The sequence below is a fragment of the Erinaceus europaeus genome, chromosome 7 (assembly GCF_950295315.1).
Source record: "Erinaceus europaeus chromosome 7, mEriEur2.1, whole genome shotgun sequence".
NCBI lineage: Eukaryota > Metazoa > Chordata > Mammalia > Eulipotyphla > Erinaceidae > Erinaceus > Erinaceus europaeus.
In genome coordinates, this window is record NC_080168.1 from 92,023,430 (window position 1) to 92,043,971 (window position 20,542).

At 36.8% G+C, this 20,542-nt stretch overlaps 1 protein-coding gene across 1 annotated transcript in view; it reads right to left on the reverse strand.

The window, feature by feature from the left end:
- LOC132539347 (thyrotropin-releasing hormone-degrading ectoenzyme-like) overlaps nt 1-20,542 on the reverse strand; it is a 271,667-nt gene that overhangs the window by 247,520 nt on the left and 3,605 nt on the right. Inside the window, exon 2 of the mRNA XM_060193519.1 lies at nt 9,156-9,429. Within this exon, the coding sequence (XP_060049502.1) occupies nt 9,156-9,429 (274 nt within the window). The remainder of the gene's footprint in view (nt 1-9,155; nt 9,430-20,542) is intronic.

The following is a 20,542-nucleotide window of genomic DNA, read 5'->3' on the forward strand; positions in this document are numbered from 1 at the left end:
AATTATACATTACTTATCTCCAGCTTTTGAAATCCCAGTGACTATTACAGTAGACTGAACAAATCTTAAAATTTAGCTAGATTTCAAGTTTTTGTACAATTTAGCTTTGTTCTGTATTTCACTTACATATAACTATTTCCTTCTTTAACTTCTATATTGCTGTAATCAGAGTGAATAAACTGTATTAGCCAGGGACTTACAGTTTGATAAATTTAATCTTCTCTAATATTTAAAAAAGCTGTGGTGGTTTCCAAGTGAGTCAGCACATTCATCTACATTACTCCCACTGGAAGATCCCCTCCTAGAATCTTGGTCAAATTCAATCTGTAACTAACAGAATGTACCAAAAGTCATTATTATTTAAATTATTTGGCTAGGTAAGCATGAGTAATAACAATCTTTGCCTTGCTAAAAGAGAAAAACAATGGAGAATAATACAACTTATACAACATGTTCAGGCTGTATAAATTTTGGTACACATACCTTCAAAGGCCTGAATCAACATTAAAAAGGGGATGGGCTGTGGTGCAATGGGTTAAGCACACACAGTACAAAGCTCAAGGACCCAATCAAGGATCCCAGTTCATGCCCCCTGGTCCCCTACCTGCAAAGGGGATCGCTTCACAAGCAGTAAAGCAGGTCTGCAAGTGTTTATTTGTCTCTTTTCCTCTATGTCTTCTCCTTCTCCTCTCTCAATTTCTCTCTGTCCTATCCAACAACAGAAGCAATAACAACAATAATAACAGCACCAACAACAATGGAAAAAAGATGGGTACCAGGAGCAGTGGATTCATAGTGAAGGCACCAAGACCCAGCAATAATTTTGGAGGCAAAAGAAGAAGAACAGAAAGGAAAACTAAAAGCAGGATTTGACTGAATCTGGAGTAGGGCATCAAAGTAAAAACCCTGGGGTGAGGGTGAGGGGGAATGTTAGGCTTCCGGGGCGGGGGGTGGAGGATGGGATAGGACATAGACTTTTGGTGGTGGGAATAGTGTTTATGTAAACTCCTATTAATTTGTAGTCATATAAATCACTATTTAATTAATATGAGAGGGGAAAATTGATTGTATGTCTAAAATTTTTTAAAGCACAGACTGAGTCTTTTTTAATACATAAGCTGAGTCTTTGATATGTTGACTCTATTAAAAGCCTAGACCAGGGAGAACAGAAGTAACCGGTGGCATGGCTATATACAAATAATGTCAAAGGATATAAATTATGGTGATGTTGTGTATGATACAACAAATCATAGCAAAGGTATTTTTCAAAGTTAACCCAACTGCCAAATAATATGATTATAGTAATAACTATCTATTGTCTTCTTAACCTTAAGACAGCAGTAACCTCCCATTTCCTCTATAGAGTCTATATTTCCCCCAGTCCTGGAACCTCTAGGATGGGGCTCACTTTCCTGCATACTTCTCTCAATTCATGTCAAATGATATTGCATCCCCTGATCCCAACCTAATCAACGCAATGAGTACCACCTCAGCATGCTTCACTTCAGACTGTGTCCAGAGAAATCAGGCATGGAATGTCAACCATTCAGCCTCATTACTAGGGTGAGACCTTTCCTTTCATAGTATTCTCTAATTCCATTCCAGGCAGTTCACATCCTAACAAAGTCCCAAAATCTAGATATAGACCATGAGATAGAGCGTATGTTCACATGTATCCACAAATTAGGGCAAAATATATGCCTGAAAGCAAAAGTACACAATAGTCTGCAGTGAGTCAGTATAAAGTTCCTAATGAAATAGTATCTAATTAGATTTAGATACCCTCCTCACCTACTTCCTATTACAGTTCTCTCACTCACTCCAAAGCTATCTTATCAAAGCAAGGACTGCAAAAGCTGAATAAGGGCAAGAGACAGGCACACTTTAATGATGACTCTTTAGTTACTATCAGGCCACCCCATCAGCTGGGGCCCTATTCCGGGAGTCCTGAGATTCACAAAGAGACATGATGGGCATAGACCTCAAATAAATCCTTCTCTCCATTGTTACTGGTCAACTCTATCAGGAACAACAAAACAGACCCTTTGTGTCTGTTTCTACAGGAATGCAAAGGTCACATAGGCTCCTAAACTGAATTGGGCCCCAGATCACATCAAATCGATAGGGTTTACAGTCAACAATATTTATACCCCTTTTCCCATATTAAGGAGCTACTCTCTTCTCTGATCCAGCTTTCTGTTCCATTTCCAGCCATGACATCATCTCCCCAGACAATAACTTGGATCCAACTGCATACGAGATATCAGGCTCAGGGGAAAAAAAAAAAACTAGTATAGCCACAGGCCCTTAGGAACATAACTAAAATATGCCTACTAGCTATCTTCAAAACGGAGACAACCCCCAACTCTTCATCTGCACTATTCCAGCCTTTAGGTCTATGATTGTTCAACAATTTGTTTGGCTTTGTATGTTAACTCTCTTTTCAGCCACCAGGCTCCAGATGCTAGCATGATGCCAACCAGACTTCCCTGGACAGGCAACTGCTGGGCTGGCTAGCTTCGAGGGCGGGAGACAGACCACCAGGGACTCATGGCTGAGTGGTACACAGATCAGTCTTTATTCATGTGGAGCGCAGCACAATCTAAGCCATCTAAACTAAACTAAAAAACACAATCCTGTCCTTATATATACTTGCCAAGTAGGGTGTAAACAGGATGTGACGTAGAGAGGGTGGAGCAAAAAGAGATTGGTGAAAATCAGGGTGTGACAAGGAGAGGGGGCGGAGCAGGCAAGAATTCTACCACTTATCCACCAATGCCCTGGAGGGAGGGTGGTGCTTAGTTAACAGTGGTTATGTAAATAGATACAGTGTTAAGCAGGGGGGATTAAACCAAATGAAACAGAAGGGGTTTTTAGAAGCAGAATTAGAAGCATACCAACAGGTAACCCCAGCAATGTGTCCTGGAGCTCCGCTTCTCCAGAGCTCCACCCTACTAGGAAAAGAGAGAGGCAGGCTGGGAATATGGATCAACCAGTCAATGCCCATGTTCATCGAGGAAGCAATTACAGAAGCCAGACCTTCCACCTTCTGCATTCCACAATGACCTTGGGTCCATACTCCCAAAGGGTTAAAGAATAGTAAAGCTATCAGGGGAGGGGATGGGATACGGAGTTCTGGTGGTGGGAACTGTGTGGAGTTATACCCCTCTTATCCTATGGTTTTGTCAATGTCTCTTTTTATAAATTAAAAAAAAAGGAAAAGAAAAAAAATTCATACCATGTGGAGAAACTATGTACAGATGCTCCAGATGAGAACTCCATCTAAAGATGCAAACAACACCTAACCTCAGGACATTTAGATAAGTTCTGACCCCCAGTGTCAAGTCACCCCAGTGATTGAGCTTTCTTAGCTGAGTCACCACAAAGCAAAGATAAGCAGTTCCCCATTCATTACTGTCCAAACTCTTGGTCACAGAAAGCATGAGCATCAAAACTGGTCATTTTTCATGCTAAGCTTGAGAGTGGTTTCTTACTCAATAAAATCAATTGAAACTGATTTCAAGTAAAAGGAAAATAACATATAATATTTTTGTTGAAATAGCATTGGTTTACAACACTGCATGTGTTTCAGGAGTAAAGGTTCACACCTCTTCAAATGCATAACCACATAATAGACACCACCAAAGTGCCAGTAGCTCTCTACCTCACACTGTATGACTTCAGAAGATAAGACAATAAAGGGCATGCATCTTGCACCTAGTTCTTTTGGGACACTCACTTTGGAGTTACCAAATAAGAAAACCAACCTTCAGGCGGCCGTGCTTTGAGCAAGCCCAAGTTGCAAGCAAAGATGATTTGCAGAGGTTATGCTCAGTAGTCCCAGCTAATATCCGAGAAGATTGACAAAACAACCACCAGACACATTAGTGAAGATAGTCCAAAGAATTCCATCTTCAGCTGTCAGGAACCCTCCAATCATCATGTGTCCCTACATACCTGAGGTTTCAGATATCACTGAGTAAGACAAAGTGTCCCCACTGTGCCTTTTTAAAGTTGTGATGCACTCAAGCTTTGAGTATTACAAATGGTTATTTTATGCCACCAAATTCTAGAATTGTCTGATGCTCGTTATTCCATGATATTAACTAAAACATTATTATTTTTCAAAAAGAACTTCACACTTTGTTCTTAAACAAGGATAGAAAGAAGTTATATACTTAATTAAGGTCATAGAGAAAAACAACAAAATTTCTAAAGCAAACTTAATTTTAAATAGTTTCTTAATGTATTATTATTAAACAAAGAGAAACTGAGTGAGAAGGGGAAGTAAACAGAGAAAGAGAGATGAGAGACAACTGAAGCACTGCTTTACCACTCATGAATCATCCCCTCTGTAGGTGGGGACATGGGTGACGGGGGACATGAACTTAGATCCTCGTGTATTGTACCATGTGTGCTCAACCAAGTATGCCACTGCCTGGCCCCTGCAAACGTATTTAATTTTAAAAGCCACATTTATAACTATAATGCTACACTAGCTCCCATAAATGTCCCTACCTCTTTGTTTGGTCATATTAACATTTCCCCAGCAAAGGATTATATAACCACATCCTCTGCTTCTCTAAAACCAAACACCATTCGATTAACTTTACATCCTATCTCCATGATGCTTAGACTCCAATATTTTGCAATTTATCCTTCCTCTAACCAATCTTGAACTCATTTTCTACTGCTTTCACTTGACAGTTAGCAAATGTTTATATCACTAATTCGCAATTAGTGAATTATTAGCTTTTTCAATGCATACTCTTCTGACCATCTTTAATTATGTTCTTTAAAAAAAGAGTTAAAAATCTAAATGTCTTCAGAACAAAAGCAGGTAATATACAACAGTGAATTGGACTGGGTGGAAAAGAGCAAAAGTGGTCTGGGTTAAGTTACACTGATCGTCATAGCACAGATCACCAACTGACAAATATGCATATTTGTTTATTTCTTCACTGTCACTGTCCCCATTAAAATTTAAGTTTCCTGACAGCAGGAAACTTAATCCCTTTGTTAAAGGAATAAAGTTTTTTTTTAATTGCCAATTGGGAATGTAGGCCCAGATTAACAGGGTCTCCAATTTTTCAAGAGATGATATACATAAACAATTTTATATTCAATCTCCCAATTTCTAAATGTTGACAACTAATTAGAAAATGTTTTGCCATTTTGAAGATGGTAAACAAAACATGTCTGCAAACTCAGATTCAATCTAAAACCTGCATTTGCAATTGCTGTACTAGAAGGATCTTAGACACTTTTGCTTTTTAATTACTTAGCGTAATACCTTACGAAGTATAGGTATATACTATAATATATACTTGATAAATAATGCCAGCGCTGCAAATATGCACACCTGAAACACAGCTATAATTCTCCTGAGTATGAGTATGCTATTCAAGTGACTCTCTCATAGTCAAAAAGAAATTGCTTCAATTTCTGACCCAAAAATGACCACCAGAAGTTCACACCAACCACATCCAAGATTCTAAAGCTGTACTTCCATTCCTTCCAGCTGCTACGAGTTCACAAATGTCATTCCCATGTGCTCCCAATAATAAAGAGGAAAGGCAGTGTAAAGAAAACAGATTGGATTTCCAAGGAGTGATAGAGTCAGATTTTAAAATATATTTCCACAGTTGACAAATAAGGCCTCTCAATAGCCATTTTACTTCATTTCTTAATGTTCTTAGTAGTTGTGGATCAGATTATCTAAAATTTTACTTCAGTTGACCTTTGGATGTTCTTCAGAAATATGCTTTATCTTCTCTACTTAAAAAGCATTAAGTAGTGGTCCGGGAAGTTGCTCAGTGGTAAAAGCTTTGGACTCTCAAGCATGAGGTCCCGAGTTCGATCCCCAGCAGCACATGTGACAGAGTGATGTCTGGTTCTTTCTCTCTCCTCCTATCTTTCTCATAAATAAATAAAATCTTTTTAAAAAATCATTAAGTAGGAAAACTTTAATATTTAATAATTATTTAGATTCCTAATGCTAATAAAAGTCATCCAAGTAATTAGTATGATTGGTTTTGAAAATAGATCACTTTGCAACAATAAGCATACAAGGTTAAAAACATTAAGATACAAAACATAAAACATGCTACAGACACAAGTCCAGTGTACCCCATGGTGATAGCTGACACTCAGCAAATCAATCATCATAAAAGAAAGTGAGATGTCTTGTTTCTTTCCTGTGTACGTTCTAATGCATATGATCTTGCAATATCCATAAGAGATATCAACAAACATTAGAGGAATTCGACATGTCAAATGAGTTTAGGTCCAAATGAGTATAATGTCTTCTAGACCTCTACAATCAGCATTTTGGACATTATTTAAATCATTATGTAGATGAATCCACTATCATAGTTCTTCAGTAATAGAATTAATTAGACATGCAGACAGATTTATTTTCTCAATAGGTTCCATAGTGATTTAAACTGAAAATAACGAAAATTTTGTAACCAGACCTATTTTTCAAACTTTAGGTTATTGGAGAGCTGTCAATTCCCTATAAAGTAAGAATGTGGTTTCCTATTCACTTCTTTTCTTATGCCTAAACAACACTAAATTCTCTGGCCGCTAACTGAGAAGAGTGATTATTTGAATTATCTTACATGCAGGTGAACTGGTAAACTTATGAATTAAGAACTCCTAGGACACAGTGAGCAAAGCCCAAAAATTGCAATCTAACTAATAGTTTGGTTTTGCTCTTACTCTTTGACCCTAGGAAAGTTCAAACCTTAAACTTCAGTTTACTTCACTCACTGCATAAAATGCAGTCATAATATCTTACTTTAGGGATGATATAAAAATTATAATAAATGATTGTGTAAACCATTGAAAGGAGGAGGAGATTAATACCTAGCACACCTGACTTGGCCTGAATGCAGTAGCATGTTCAAAGTGCTTAGAGGGGGTCGGGCGGTGGCGCAATGGGTTAAGCGCATGTGGCACAAAGCGCAGGGACCGGCATAAGGATCCCGGTTCGAGCCCCTAGCTCCCCACCTGCAGGGGAGTCGCTTCACAGGCGGTGAAGCAGGTCTGCAGGTGTCTATCTTTCTCTCCCCTTCTCTGTCTTCCCCTCCTCTCTCCATTTCTCTCTGTCCTATCCAACAACGAATTGTGTCAACAAGGGCAATAATAATAATAATAACCACAACGAAGCTACAACAAGGGCAACAAAAGGGGGGAAAAAATGGCCTCCAAGAGCGGTGGATTCATGGTGCAGGCACCGAGCCCAGCAATAACCCTGGAGGAAAAAAAAAAAAAAAAGTGCTTAGAATGCTGTGGTATCACAAATGGCAGCTAACGAGATTTCCTTGAAATCTCATTATAAATTTAAAACAGAGGCCAGGCTGTGGTGCACCTAGTTAAGTGTACACATTGCAGTGCACAAGGACCCAGGTTCAAACCCCTGGTCCCCACTTGCATGGGAGAAGCTTCACTGACAATCAGAACAAGTAAAATGTTCATGTGTAGAAGAATTGCAAATGTCGATAAATCCATTAAACTCTTCTTTTCAGATAAACCATAAAAACATAGTCCTAGGCAAAAAAAAAAAAATTAATTAAAAAACAAGTTGCAGATTTTAAAAGACTGTATTGTATCCTTTGGGGGGTGGGGGTGATGAAACTGGTGATGATTATCCTTAGTGAAATGAGGAAGCAAAGGACAGCCACTAGATGATTTCACTTCACTCCTATGTGGAATATAGAGAACTAAAACATATAAACTTGAAAAAAAATACATATACAAATGTTGCCAACCCATATCTAAGACCTTGGGAGAACTATGTGGTTTTGTAAGAGGGACCCAGAATTTTGGCAATGGAAGGGGTATAGAACTATATCCCTATTATCTCACAATGTTGTAAATCACTGTTAAATTACTAGTAAGAATACAAGAAGAACAATTTATAGTAGTATATATAGTATAAAGTCATTTAGGTAAAATTTAAAGCATATATAGTAAATATAGATATGTATACAGATGCTTAATAAGTATATGGAAATGTGTGGACAATGGCAAACACCACATTCAGGGCAGTAGCTTGAAGAAAGAGTAAGGCAATGTAATCAGGTAGGGTATACAGAGGGCTTCGACTCGCCAAAGTGTTTTACTATTGTTTTTAAAATTTCATTTGTTTATTTATTTTTCGTTACCAAGCTTAACGCTGTCATATAGCACCAGCATGACTACACCACTCCTGACAACCATTTTTGCTTAGGTGGAGGGTAAGAGACAGATATGGAGAGAGACAGAAAAAAACACTGTAATCCCACTTGTATGCTCAAGAAGCTTCCTTGCTGCAAGTGTTCCCATGTAGTAACCAGGACTCAGACCCAGGTGCTCAACTCTCAGCCCCGTCTTACTTTTTAAAAATTAGACTAGGGAGTCCGGCGGGAGTGCAACGGGTTAAGCGCACATGGTGCAAAGCGCAAGGACCGGCTTGAGGATCCCAGTTTGAGCCCCTGGCTCCCCACCTGCCGGGGAGTCACTTCCCAGGCAGTGAAGCAGGTCTGCAGGTGTCTTTCTCTCCCCCCTCTGTCTTCCCCTCCTCTCTCCATTTCTCTCTGTCATATCCAACAACAACGACATCAATAACAACTATAACAGTAAAACAACAAGGGCAACAAAAGTGGATAAATAAATAAATAGATGTAAAAATTTTTTTTAAAAAATTAGACTAAGCAAAGGTACAATTTTTAAAAGCTATTGAGATAACTAGTGCGCATGTGGAGTTTGCTATATCTTGTGTGTTTTCAGTGTAGTTCAAATATTTCACAATAAATAACTTTCCCAGTCACAGAAATAAAAACCAGCAACTTCTACAAATAAAAAAATAGCTGTTCCAGAGATATCCAGGAGAATAGAAATAGTGTGTGGGGGTAGGAGGGAAGAAGGGAGAAGTTAGGGAGATAAGGACTTAGGGAGGCAGGTATAGAAGAGACTTCTCTCACTCTCTGAAACAAAACAGAACAAAAAAAAAATAATAATAATGACCTTTCCAACCCTAAAGGTAAAGGGAAAAAAAATAGATATACAAACTATGGAGAAGTTAAAAATCATTCACTGTTCACTATTGACCAAGAAATCAGATTCAAGAATGTACTTTATCCAAACATCATTAAATTTAAAATACTTACTACAACCCCACTCTTGGTGATAGTTTCTCTGTATGTGAAGTTGCAGATTGCCCAGGCCAAAAAATATGTAGACATGAGTGGGGTCTGTGAAAAGTGATCTGTTACCCATCCATCTTCCTCAAACACAGAAGTTTCCACTGGCATATTGGATAAAGATAAATAGGTTGCTTGATGCTTGATGCTGATTTTGAAAGTAGCCTTGTAGATGGGTTCATCAAAACAAGGAAATGCCTTTCTGGCATGTGTAGGGGAAAACTGAGTAACACCGAGGAACCTGCCAAAAAAGAAAATGACATTCTTGAATACCTTTGTAATTTGAGTAAAGTTATGACCATTTCACTACATACATCTATGGATAAAATAACCTATGTCTGTAAATTGCAAGATATAGTTTTCTGAACCAAACTTAAGTGTGTGAATAGTATATAAAAGAACAATTCATATGTATTTTCCAATAATAAATATTCTTTGGGATTTTTTTGTTTTGATTAAAATAATTTTTTAAACCCAAAGCAGTACTTGACAGATGAAACATTACCCTTTATAGAAAAACAACTCATTGGCATTTTATTGGCAGTGGGAAATAATGGTTCTCCTTTAGGGTTCCTCAATTCCTTCCCTGAAGCTATACAAAAAGTAAAGATTATGAAGCCAAAAATCTAAGAGTTGTCATCAAATTACAGCAACACCCAACCAAATTTTGTAAAAAAGTTAATGTCTGACAAAATTTTATCTGAATTCTGGTTCTACAACATTATTAGTCTCACTGTTTTGGAAAATTACTAAGTTTCCCAAAGTTGCAATTGTTCATAATTTAAAAGGAAATAATCAAGTATAATCAATATATATATACATATATATATATATAGTAAATGTATAAATGTTAAACTATGTACATATATATTTACTTATTTATTTCACTCTGGGAGGCACCTGCTTTGCCACACACCTGGTCCGAGTGTAAGATAAGTCTCCCACATACATACAAGTCTTTAGATAAAACTGAAATTTTAACCAGGAAATAAGCTCCCACACCTATGGACATCTAACTTTTGACTAAGGGATCCAAAATATTAAATAGAAAAAGGAAAGTTCAGCAGTGGTGTTAGGAAAAATTGATAGAAACATGCAGAAGAATGAAACTGAACCACTTCATCTCATCACACAAGAGTTAACTCCAAATGGATCAGGAAATTAAATGTTAAACCAGAAACCATCAAATACTTAGAGGAAAACATCAGCAAAACTCTTTCCAATCTAAGTTTTAAAAGCATCTTTAATGACTCAAGTCATTTGGAAGGAAAAAAAAAAATAAACATAAGCCAATGAGACTACATCAAATTGAAACGCTTCTGCACAGCAAAAGGAATTGACACCCAAACAGAGACTCCTTGTAGAATGAAGAGCTTATATACCATATATCAGACAAAAGACCAACAACCAAAATATATAAAGAGCTCAACAAACTCAGCAACAAATGACCCCATCCAAAAGTAGAAAGAAGATATGTACAGGATATTCACCAAAGTGGAGATCCAAGAGAATACAGACATGTGGAAAAAAGCTCAAAGACATTGATTATCAGAGAAAAAAAATGAGTAAAGACAACAATAAAATAGCACCTCACTCCAGTGAGAATGTCATACATCAGAAAAAACAGTAACAACAAATATTGAAGAGGTTGTGGGCATAAAGACTTACACTTCTACACTGCTGTGAGAAGTATAAATCTAGCTCTTATGGAAAGCAGTCTGGAGAATTCTCAGAATGCTAGAAATGGGCCTACTATATGTCCCATCAATTCCTCTTCTAAGAATATAAACTATGGAAACAAACACACCTATCCAAAGAGAGGTAATCCTATATTCATAACAGAACAATTTGTAATAGTACAAACTTGAAAGCAATCTAGGTGTCCAACAACAGGTGAGTGGATGAGAAAGTTGTGATATACCACCAGCTATAAAGAATAAGGAAGTTGCTATATATATATATATATATATAGGAAACATTGACAAAACCATAAGATAGGAAGGGTACAACTCCACACAATTCCCACCACCAGAACTCCATATCCCATCCTCTCCCCTGATAGCTTTCCTATTCTTTATCCCTATGGGAGTAAGGACCCAAGGTCACTGTGGAATGCAGAAGGTGGAAGGTCTGGCTTCTTAATTGCTTCCGCACTGGATATGGGCATTGGCTGGTCAATCCATACTCCCAGCCTGCCTCTCTCTTTCCCTAGTAGGGTGGGACTCTTAACCTCAACTTGGATGGAGCTTGAAGGAATAATGTTAAGTGAGATAAGTCAGAAATGGGAAAATGAGTATGAAATTATCTCAAGGCAGTTAACAAACAGGAACAGAAAGGGGTAACACAAAATAGAACCTGAACTGGGTTTGGTGTAGTGCATCAAAGCGAAGGACTCTAGGGTGAAGGGAGAGTAGAGAGTAGACTGGAGGAAAGGGGTACTTTGGGGTCTTGGTGCATGGTGGTAGAATAAGATCTAGGCTGGCAGTGAGAGTGTCTTGCAGACACTTATCATGGTGAAATAAGAAATTTTACCCATATGTCAACAACCGTACTATAAACCATTTACCCTTAATTTAAAAATTTTTAACAAGTAACCTCTATATTCTTTTACCACTTGAAATTAACATGAAAACAGTCAAATCAAGTACCTTAAGTAGAACATTCTTTTATTTAAAAAAAATAGTGGTCACTATGCATAAAAACTTTTAAGTTCTAAAGAAATTCCTGGGGGAGGGCGGCAGTAGTGCACTAGGTTAAACGCACATAGTAGGAAGCTCAAGGACCCACACAAAGATCCTGGTTGGAGACCCCAAATGCCCACCTGCAAGTGAATCACATCACAAATAGTGAAGCGCATCTGCAGGTGTCTATCTTTCTCTCCCCTCTCTATTTTCCCCATCCTCTTAATTTCTCTCTGTCCTATCCAATAAAAAATGGAAAAATGGGTCTCTGGGTGCAGTGGATTTCTAGTGCTGTCACTGAGCCCCAGCAGATAACCATGGAGGCCAAAAAAAAAAAAAAATTCCTTAAGAGGCTCTGGCCCTCACGAATAATTCTACAACCATCATCATCTCTCCATCCACCACAGTGTACGTGGTTAATCTAACATAGTACACATTTCCAGTGATTCTGAACTTGACCTCAAAATTATTCTCAACACAGCACCTCAGGGAGTTACTACGGATCAACAGGAGTTGACATGTGTACTGAATCTTATTGATTATTCCTGGCTCAAACCATGAGGTATAAATGTTCATACCATTTTAAACTATGAAGCGGACATTAATCATCAAGGTGTACTTTTTTAAAAGCTTATACTTAATATACGGAAAAATATGACAATTTTTCAGATTAATTGTATATTTACTTTCACAGAAAGGGTTTTTAAGAGTTATCTTGGAAACAGTACTAGGATGATACAAATTTTGGGGAAATTATTTAACTGCCTGGGGCTACTTTATCATTAGTAAATGGAAAAATAATAACGTTATCCAGGCTTTCCGTACAAATGTATCTAGATGATGAAATGAGATAAAATAAGGTGGGTAGATTTTAAGTCTTCAACAAAAATAAGATTGAAATTGGAAGCAATATTAGAAGTAAATGCCAAGCTCTCATAAATTTATATACTGGAAATTAGTTCGGGGCTAGAAGGTGGTACACTTGCCATATGCAAGGACCCTAGTTCAACCTCCCAGTCCCCACCTGCAGGAAGAAAGCTTTTGAAGTGGTGAAGCAGTGCTACAGTTGTCTCTCTATCTCTCCTTCTCGACTCCCTTTCCCTCTCAATTTCTCAAATTAAATAAAGTTCAAAAATATCTTAAAAAACAATAGTTCTACTAAGATTAAGTAATTTGTAAAAGTTAACACAAGTAGTTAATGTAAATCTAAGTTTGGAATTCACATGTTCTATTCCTGAATAAATTACAAGCATTTAAAAAACAGTAAAAATAATCTTTAGCTATAATTTATAAAATATGTTTAATTCTACTGCCACTAATATTTCTTCTTTCTAAGTGTGTCAACATTGTACTGATGTTTTCCTTACTACTTTTTACTGGTAGAAAAGTAGTCTTTGTTTAATGAAATGTCAATACCTTTCAGTAAGATGCACTCATTCATAATTTCTTCATTGTGTTGTCTTACTTAATGTTATCAAATCTTAAGAATCTTATTAATTAAAATGTTCACTGAACCTGATATCCTTCTGCTGATGCTATTTAGAAGATACCTATGGGATTTTATACATAATTTTACCTCCAAGTACCTGAGTACTCCAACCCCAGTCACTGAAGAAACAAATGTTTGGTATGTGTGAGCTTTCCACAGATTAAACAGTAGATTTAAAAAAAAAAAAAAGATATAACCATTTTTGTCCTATGGTCTTTATAATCTAACTGATTATATAGAGAGATATTAAGGGCAAGGTCTACAAGTGCCAATAAAAACTTTGCAATTTAAATGTGAATGACTAAGCAAAAGAAAAAAAAAAAAGGAAAGATGTCCTTGCTATTAAATAATTAATGTCAAGGGCTTTGTTAGATATAGAAGATCTCAATACCTCTGAGATAATGAGAAATTAATAAAACAAATATTTATGCTGAAGAATCATTCATGCATTCTCTTTTTCTTACATAGTAAACAAATATATTTGTAAAACTATCCACTTAAACCACCAATTCTCAGGATTGAAAGGAACTCTAGAGAACATCTTATGACTTTTTATGCAATTAATATTCTTAATGGATTCATACACACAGTATATATCTATGCACAGAGGGCCAACATACATTCTGATAATGTCTAAATGAGAAAATACCAATTTCACAGTCTGGCACCTGAGGATGATTGCAATTGAATTTCAATTCAGTATTTAGGAAATCAAAAAGTATTCCCTGGCTAAAAACAGCAGTTGGGCTGGATTACAATTACTATCTTTTCCAAACTTTATATCCTATTACAAAACAAAAAGTAGAAATATAATATCCTCTGAATTTGATAATTTTTTTAAATGTTAAAGTATGCTGCCACTAAGTTGTTTTTTTACTCTAAGTTCCATGATACATCTGTATCCCTTAGTCATTCATTTTTGAGTGTTGATGAGGAGAAATACACAAATTGATGGTTCCCTCCCTCAAGGAGTTTATACTCTAATAAAATTAAATAAACATAACTTAAATAAGTATCATAAAGAAAGACAGACCTTCTACCTTCTGCAACCTTCAACGACCCTGGGTCCATGCTCCCAGAGGGCTAGAGAATGGGAAAGCTATCATGGGAGGGGGTGGGTTATGGAAATTGGGTGGTGGGAATTGTGTGGAGTTGTACCCCTCCTACCTTATGTTTTTGTTCATTAATCCTTTCTTAAATAAAAAATTTTAAAAAAAGAAAAAAAAAGAAAGCTATAATTAAAAGTGAAAAATGTGTGAAGTACATTCTCCTAAAACAGGATTTCTCTTTATTTTTTTTTTCCTCCAGAATGATTGCTGGAGCTTGGTGCCAGCACTACAAATCCACTGCTCCTGGAAGCCATTTTTTCCCTTTTATTGGATAGGATAGAGAAACTGAGAGGGGAGGTGCAGATAAAGAGGGAGAGAGAAAGATAAGACACCTGCAGACCTACTTCACCACTTGTGAAGCATCCCCCTGAAGGTGAGGAGCCAGGGGTTTGAACCTGGATCTTGAGTGGGTCCTTGTGCTGAGTACTATGTACACTTAACTGGGTGCTCTACCACCCGGCTACCCTAAAGCAAATTTCTCAATCTTAGCACCATAGTAATTTAAGTGGGATCATTATTTGTTCTCTTTGGGGGACACTGTTTCTCTAGTCAGGACCCTAGATGGCAGAACTCCCATGTAAGAAGGACCAAAATGTCTCCAGAAATTGCAAATGTCACCTGAGGACCTAACTGACCTGAGATCCATATATCCTTAAAAATATATGAAAGGGCTTAGCGGAGGAGGAAGCATAATAATTGGTCTGTAAGCCTGGATGATCTCTTAAGGGTCACAGACAGATGCAGAAGTGAACAAGTTGTCTACAGGTAGTACAGAAATAAGTCTTTAAATTAAGCTTAGACTCACATATGAGGTTTATGCCCCCTCTTGCAGATTCTGTATTCATTAGATCTCAGTGTCACCAGTCCATCTCTAACACCTTCACACCTAATGCTCTCCTTTCTGGAAAAAGAGCCAGTTTCAGGCTCAGTACCCTCAACTGGCAACAGGCAACAGACAACAGGCAACTGTGGGATCCAAAACTGTGTCTTTGTCTTTGCTGGATGCATTTTCTAGTTGTTTCCAATGGGTAAAAATGAGACTCCATTTACTGTCATTAAAATCAAAGATGTTTTTAGAAAAGGTGATGTGAGGTAATAACCAGTTTGATTTTTGAGTAAATGTGAGTTGGACTTGAAGTGGTAGCTGGATACCAACTAGAAAAATAGAGCAATAACAATCAGAAAATATTTTAATAACAGTACTGAAACACAATTGTAAATACAGCAAGACGCAAAATAAAACAGCAGGAGGTTCTCCTGTTTTCTTAAATAAAATCATTTTCTTTATCTTTTAACGAAGCCTTTTATTACCATAAAGAAAAAAGTTCCACTTCCAAAAGTGACATTCTGGAAGTGTCACTCCAAGAATGTCATTTTAGCATAACTAGAAAAATATATGAATAAATATGTGTGTTCTAATTTTCTTCTATCTAAAACAAATTACTTGATTTCTTAACAACTTGTCTATTTGACATTTTGGTGGAGCTAAAAAGGAGGGCTTAAAGCTCTGCCTTGCCTTTAAAGGATATAAAGAATTGATTTCTTATTTCTGCGGAAGTTCACTAGGCAAGCTCCTTGTGTCAAGTCATTACGATAAGATTCAGCAAAAGTAATGCATTAACATTGGTTGATAGTGCCAACAAATTACAGTATGTGATACAACACAATTTCTGTTCCATTACTTTCAGTTTGCTTTTTCATAAAGTGAAAATATGTAGAAGAAACAAACATTTGCATAATGCAGTTAGCACTCAGATTGATGCATGACTTTTCACAGTGGAGCCCACCTGGACCAAGAGAACATCATAAAGGGCATGGTGAATTTGAAAGGTTTCTATTTTGGTCACATCCATGCATAGCACACCAACAACAGAGTGAATTTTTTTTTTTCTTTGAGATTGCTTATATTGCAGTTGCTGTTTGCCTGTTGTTGCAATAGTTTCGAAACGGTGATAAGAACTTCCTGAGATCAAAAGAAAAATTCCCATGGATCATCTTGTTTCTAGTCAACACTTTCCAACAGATGAACTAAGCTACAAGGTCACAGAAGTTCCATGTGTCCTATTTAAAGCTAAGGTTGTTAATCAATATGCAAATTATTACTCAAAGACAAGACATTTTCAGCAAAAAATGGGTCGTTGTTTAGACTGTATATTTTTATGTACTTCAATGAGTCATTAAGCCTCTGCCATTTCAGAAGTACTCCTGTTGAATATTCAGTACTATAAGCAAAAGTGTGCAGTTTTTTCAAATAACCACTCTAGTAAACTAAAAACATAATGCAATAAAACCAGCAATATGTATATAGGAAGTGGTGCATATGTGACTTTATCGTGTTATAAAAACAGAGCATAATTCATAATTGTTTCCTGTTTGTGCACTAAATACTCTTATCAAAAAAAAAATACCAGAGTATTTGATCACCATTGAGGAAGAACATTATAAATGCATTAAAATTATTTTCCCAGACATAATAGTAGGTTTTCATGAAAATAAACAATACTGCCTGAGATTCATTTGTTTAATATTGGAAAAAGGCAAGGCACTATGTATTATAAAGTCCTGCTACTGTGAGCACTTGAAATCTTCAGAACAATATATCTAATGACTGGTTGATACAGGTTTCCCTTAGTATCTGGGGTTTTTCTCTTTGTTTTACTAGTTATAAGGCACTTTCTGACCCTCCACTGACAGCTTTCTGGCTATTTCCCCTGCTAATGGAGAGCAGCACCATTAACAGAGTTGCGTGTTACATCTATTTTTCCATTCTTCCTGATCCCTCAGTCCTCTCCATCTTATAATGTCTGTATCAAGTACAAAGTTTCCATAGCATACAATACAATCTTTCCCTTTGTTCTCTTCTTCATAGTGGAAGGACTGCTTCTTCCTCTCCCCATAATTTGAACTCTGATAAAGGGATACAACAAGCAGCAGAAAAAGCAATGTGCACTGATCCCGCTGTCTGTCTTGCTAGTAAAGGGAAACTCTAAGGCAAGAACATTGTCCCCACAGAGCCCTGTATAATCTCAAATAGTAAAGTAGCAGCATAATATTTAATCCCCATGAAAGTGCTTACCAACTGTTAATCCTTTGTCCTTTTCCGCTGAACTCCACATAACACTCACAATGGTCCTTTGAAATAGACTATCATTATGCCCAATTTCCAGATGAAGACACCAGAAAAACTGGGAAATTTGAGCAAGGTCATAAAACTATTAAGTGGCAGAGTCAAGATATGAATCTGGCAAGTCTGGTTCCAGAGTCTCTGAACACACTATACACAGGGACTCTTTTTTTCCATCCAGCAAAACACAACCAAGAGTGGTGTGAAGTCTTTCTTAGAAAAGATGAAAAGTAACCAATAGTGATCAGTTTTAAAACTTTGTTTTCTATGCACTGAGTTTTTTTTGTTTGTTTGTTTGTTTTTGTTTTAGTTATGCAGTTGTGGGAAAAGATCTGAATGATTCAAACAAGTTTTATCCCAGAATTTACTCAATAATAGGAGGACTGTGTTCACTGTTATCCCTGCACAGTTAACTAGTGCCAGAGTTTTCCAAAACTCAGGCCATTCAGTCAGTTAACTAGTGCCAGAGTTTTCCAAAACTCAGGCCATTCAGTCAGTTAACTAGTGCCAGAGTTTTCCAAAACTCAGGCCATTCAGGAGTTCAGAGACTGAGGAAACACACGTGAAGGTAAGAAGGGCAGAAGGGGTAAACCCTTGACCCCAATTCTTCCCCCAGTCTTGCCAAGCTTGTTCCACCTTCACAGCACCCCATCAATACATAGCTGTACTGTAATCATTTTAGGAGGTACTAGAAACTAAGGTGAAAAGTAGTCTTTAATATTTCTTTGTCTTCTCCCAAATTCTGTGTAGTAAAATTCTATCCACTACAGGGAGCATCCACTTTGCATGGATAAAGGGCAGGATTGTATGGGACTCTGGAAAACTCCTGAGAAACGCAGTCACTACTGTCAATCTGAGAGGGTGGCAAGGACATGTGAAGAAGTAAAAAAAACTATGATAATGTAATTATCATTGCTGGTGGGTGGGAGGATGAGCATGGGTTGAAATAGGATTGCCCCTCCTTACAGACTGTACAACACACATGTTTTAAAGGTTAAACTATTAATTCATCATTCTTTTTTTAACATTCTTTGAAGCCATACTTAGAGAAATGAGACCTATTCTTTGTAATTATATGGAACAAATGTCATCTACTTCAGGCAAACTTAAACCATTTCCCATACAATCTCAAACATACATACACATACACACGCAGGCAAAAACTAGTTTGAGGGAATTAACATATTATGTGAACCAAATAAGTACCTAGAAAGTAGTCACAGGTCCATCTTGGTTTGAAAGAAATTCAGAATAGATAAGACCTGTTGAAGTTTCTTTGAAAAATCATAAACAGGCAAAAAAAAATTAAACTCCTTTTTAAAATGTACATTTTATTACTATGCAGGGTGATAGAATTGGATAGAATAGAGCAAACTGTATGGCTATGCCTCTATGAATGTGTCAGTGTCAAGCAAAATGTTCTAAGTTTTTAAGAGATTTTTTTTTTCTAGACTTAGTTTAATGGGGCATATTGAGCTGTGATAAAAATTCAGCAATGGACTCACTTTGGTTATATAGTTACAATGCCTGAGTGGAAATCATTGAGCTATGTACAGTAAGAATCATAATCTTCATAGAAACTAACAGTTCTTACTGATTTTTTTTGGTCCACCGTTTTCTATGAAGGAAAAAAAAAAAAGAAACATCTATTCTAACTTGTTCATGTAAAGGTACCTCCAAACCATAATGAATGAATGAATGAGAGAAATGAGGTAGCATTCAACAGAAAAAATAATGGGTGGGTGTTATTGTTAAATATTACAACTATTAATTCATTCCACAAAAAGTACAAGGCATCAAACCATGTATGCTATTCCTACAACAGATCAAATGGCCACCCATAAAATCCTCTGTACACTACAAGATTTTTTAGTCTATTTTCTCCAAATATTTTTGAAAACCACAGGTTATTTTCCCATTTTACTTGGGGATCATGATTTCTCTCTAAGCAATTTTTTTTTTTTTTTTTTTTTTTTTTAGAAAAAGATCTCCTATTTTCACTCTCTCTGTCATAGTGGTATGCTGTAGACCCAAACAAAGTTTGTCAAAGAAAAACAGTCTCCCTTTGGAAGGGAATAAAATGTTCATTTACTTTGGGTAAATTTCCTCTTTCAATCCAGCCATCTGGATGCAAATTACCGGTACCCTACTTTGAACATGGGGATACTCACCATATGGCCACTCAAAAACAGCAGTTACTTCAGGTAAATGAACACTGCACCTACTTCTAAGCAAGTATATTCTACTACAGAATATTGTGGCATAAATATATACTCTGTTTACCTGCCTCCTCTACACCTACTTGGGGAAAAGATGAAAACCTGTTCTATCTAGTGAAGAAAATTTACTACTGTGCGTAAACATGTCAAAATTAAGCGAATTTACTGATTTGCCATATTCAACAAGTGATGAATTTTCCCTCTAGTCAACTGATCAACTTTGTGTACGATCTGACTCCAGTAGAGGAAGCTTGGGCTTCAGTGGAGAGCTTGTCTTCTAACCTTCCTCCCCCAAAGCATGAAGTCAGGAAAGGTTAAGTCCTCTCTCTCTCCCTGAAGGACAAAGCCAGACACCCTCTAACATCTGGTGGAGGATAGACTCTTCCAAGAGTTGACGGTATACAGCTCATAGAGAAATCAAATTTTCCTGCCCTCTGAGGAATAAGTGGAGGAATAAAAGTTGAGCAGTCAATTCCAATAGCATGTTATCAAGGAAATACTGATTAATAGAATTTTTACTGTCACTATGGTGCATTTCCACACTGCCCCTAGACAGGTATCAGTAAAGTTGGTTGGATATTCCATTACGGCTTCTTTATAGGTTTAATAAGGTGGACTGAACTGCAGTATTAAATATTTCAGTTACCTCAGTGTAACTCCCCTGTGACAGACTGAATATTTATGTTTACTACAGAAATTGTCCAATAATTAAATTGGTAAAAATCATGATTT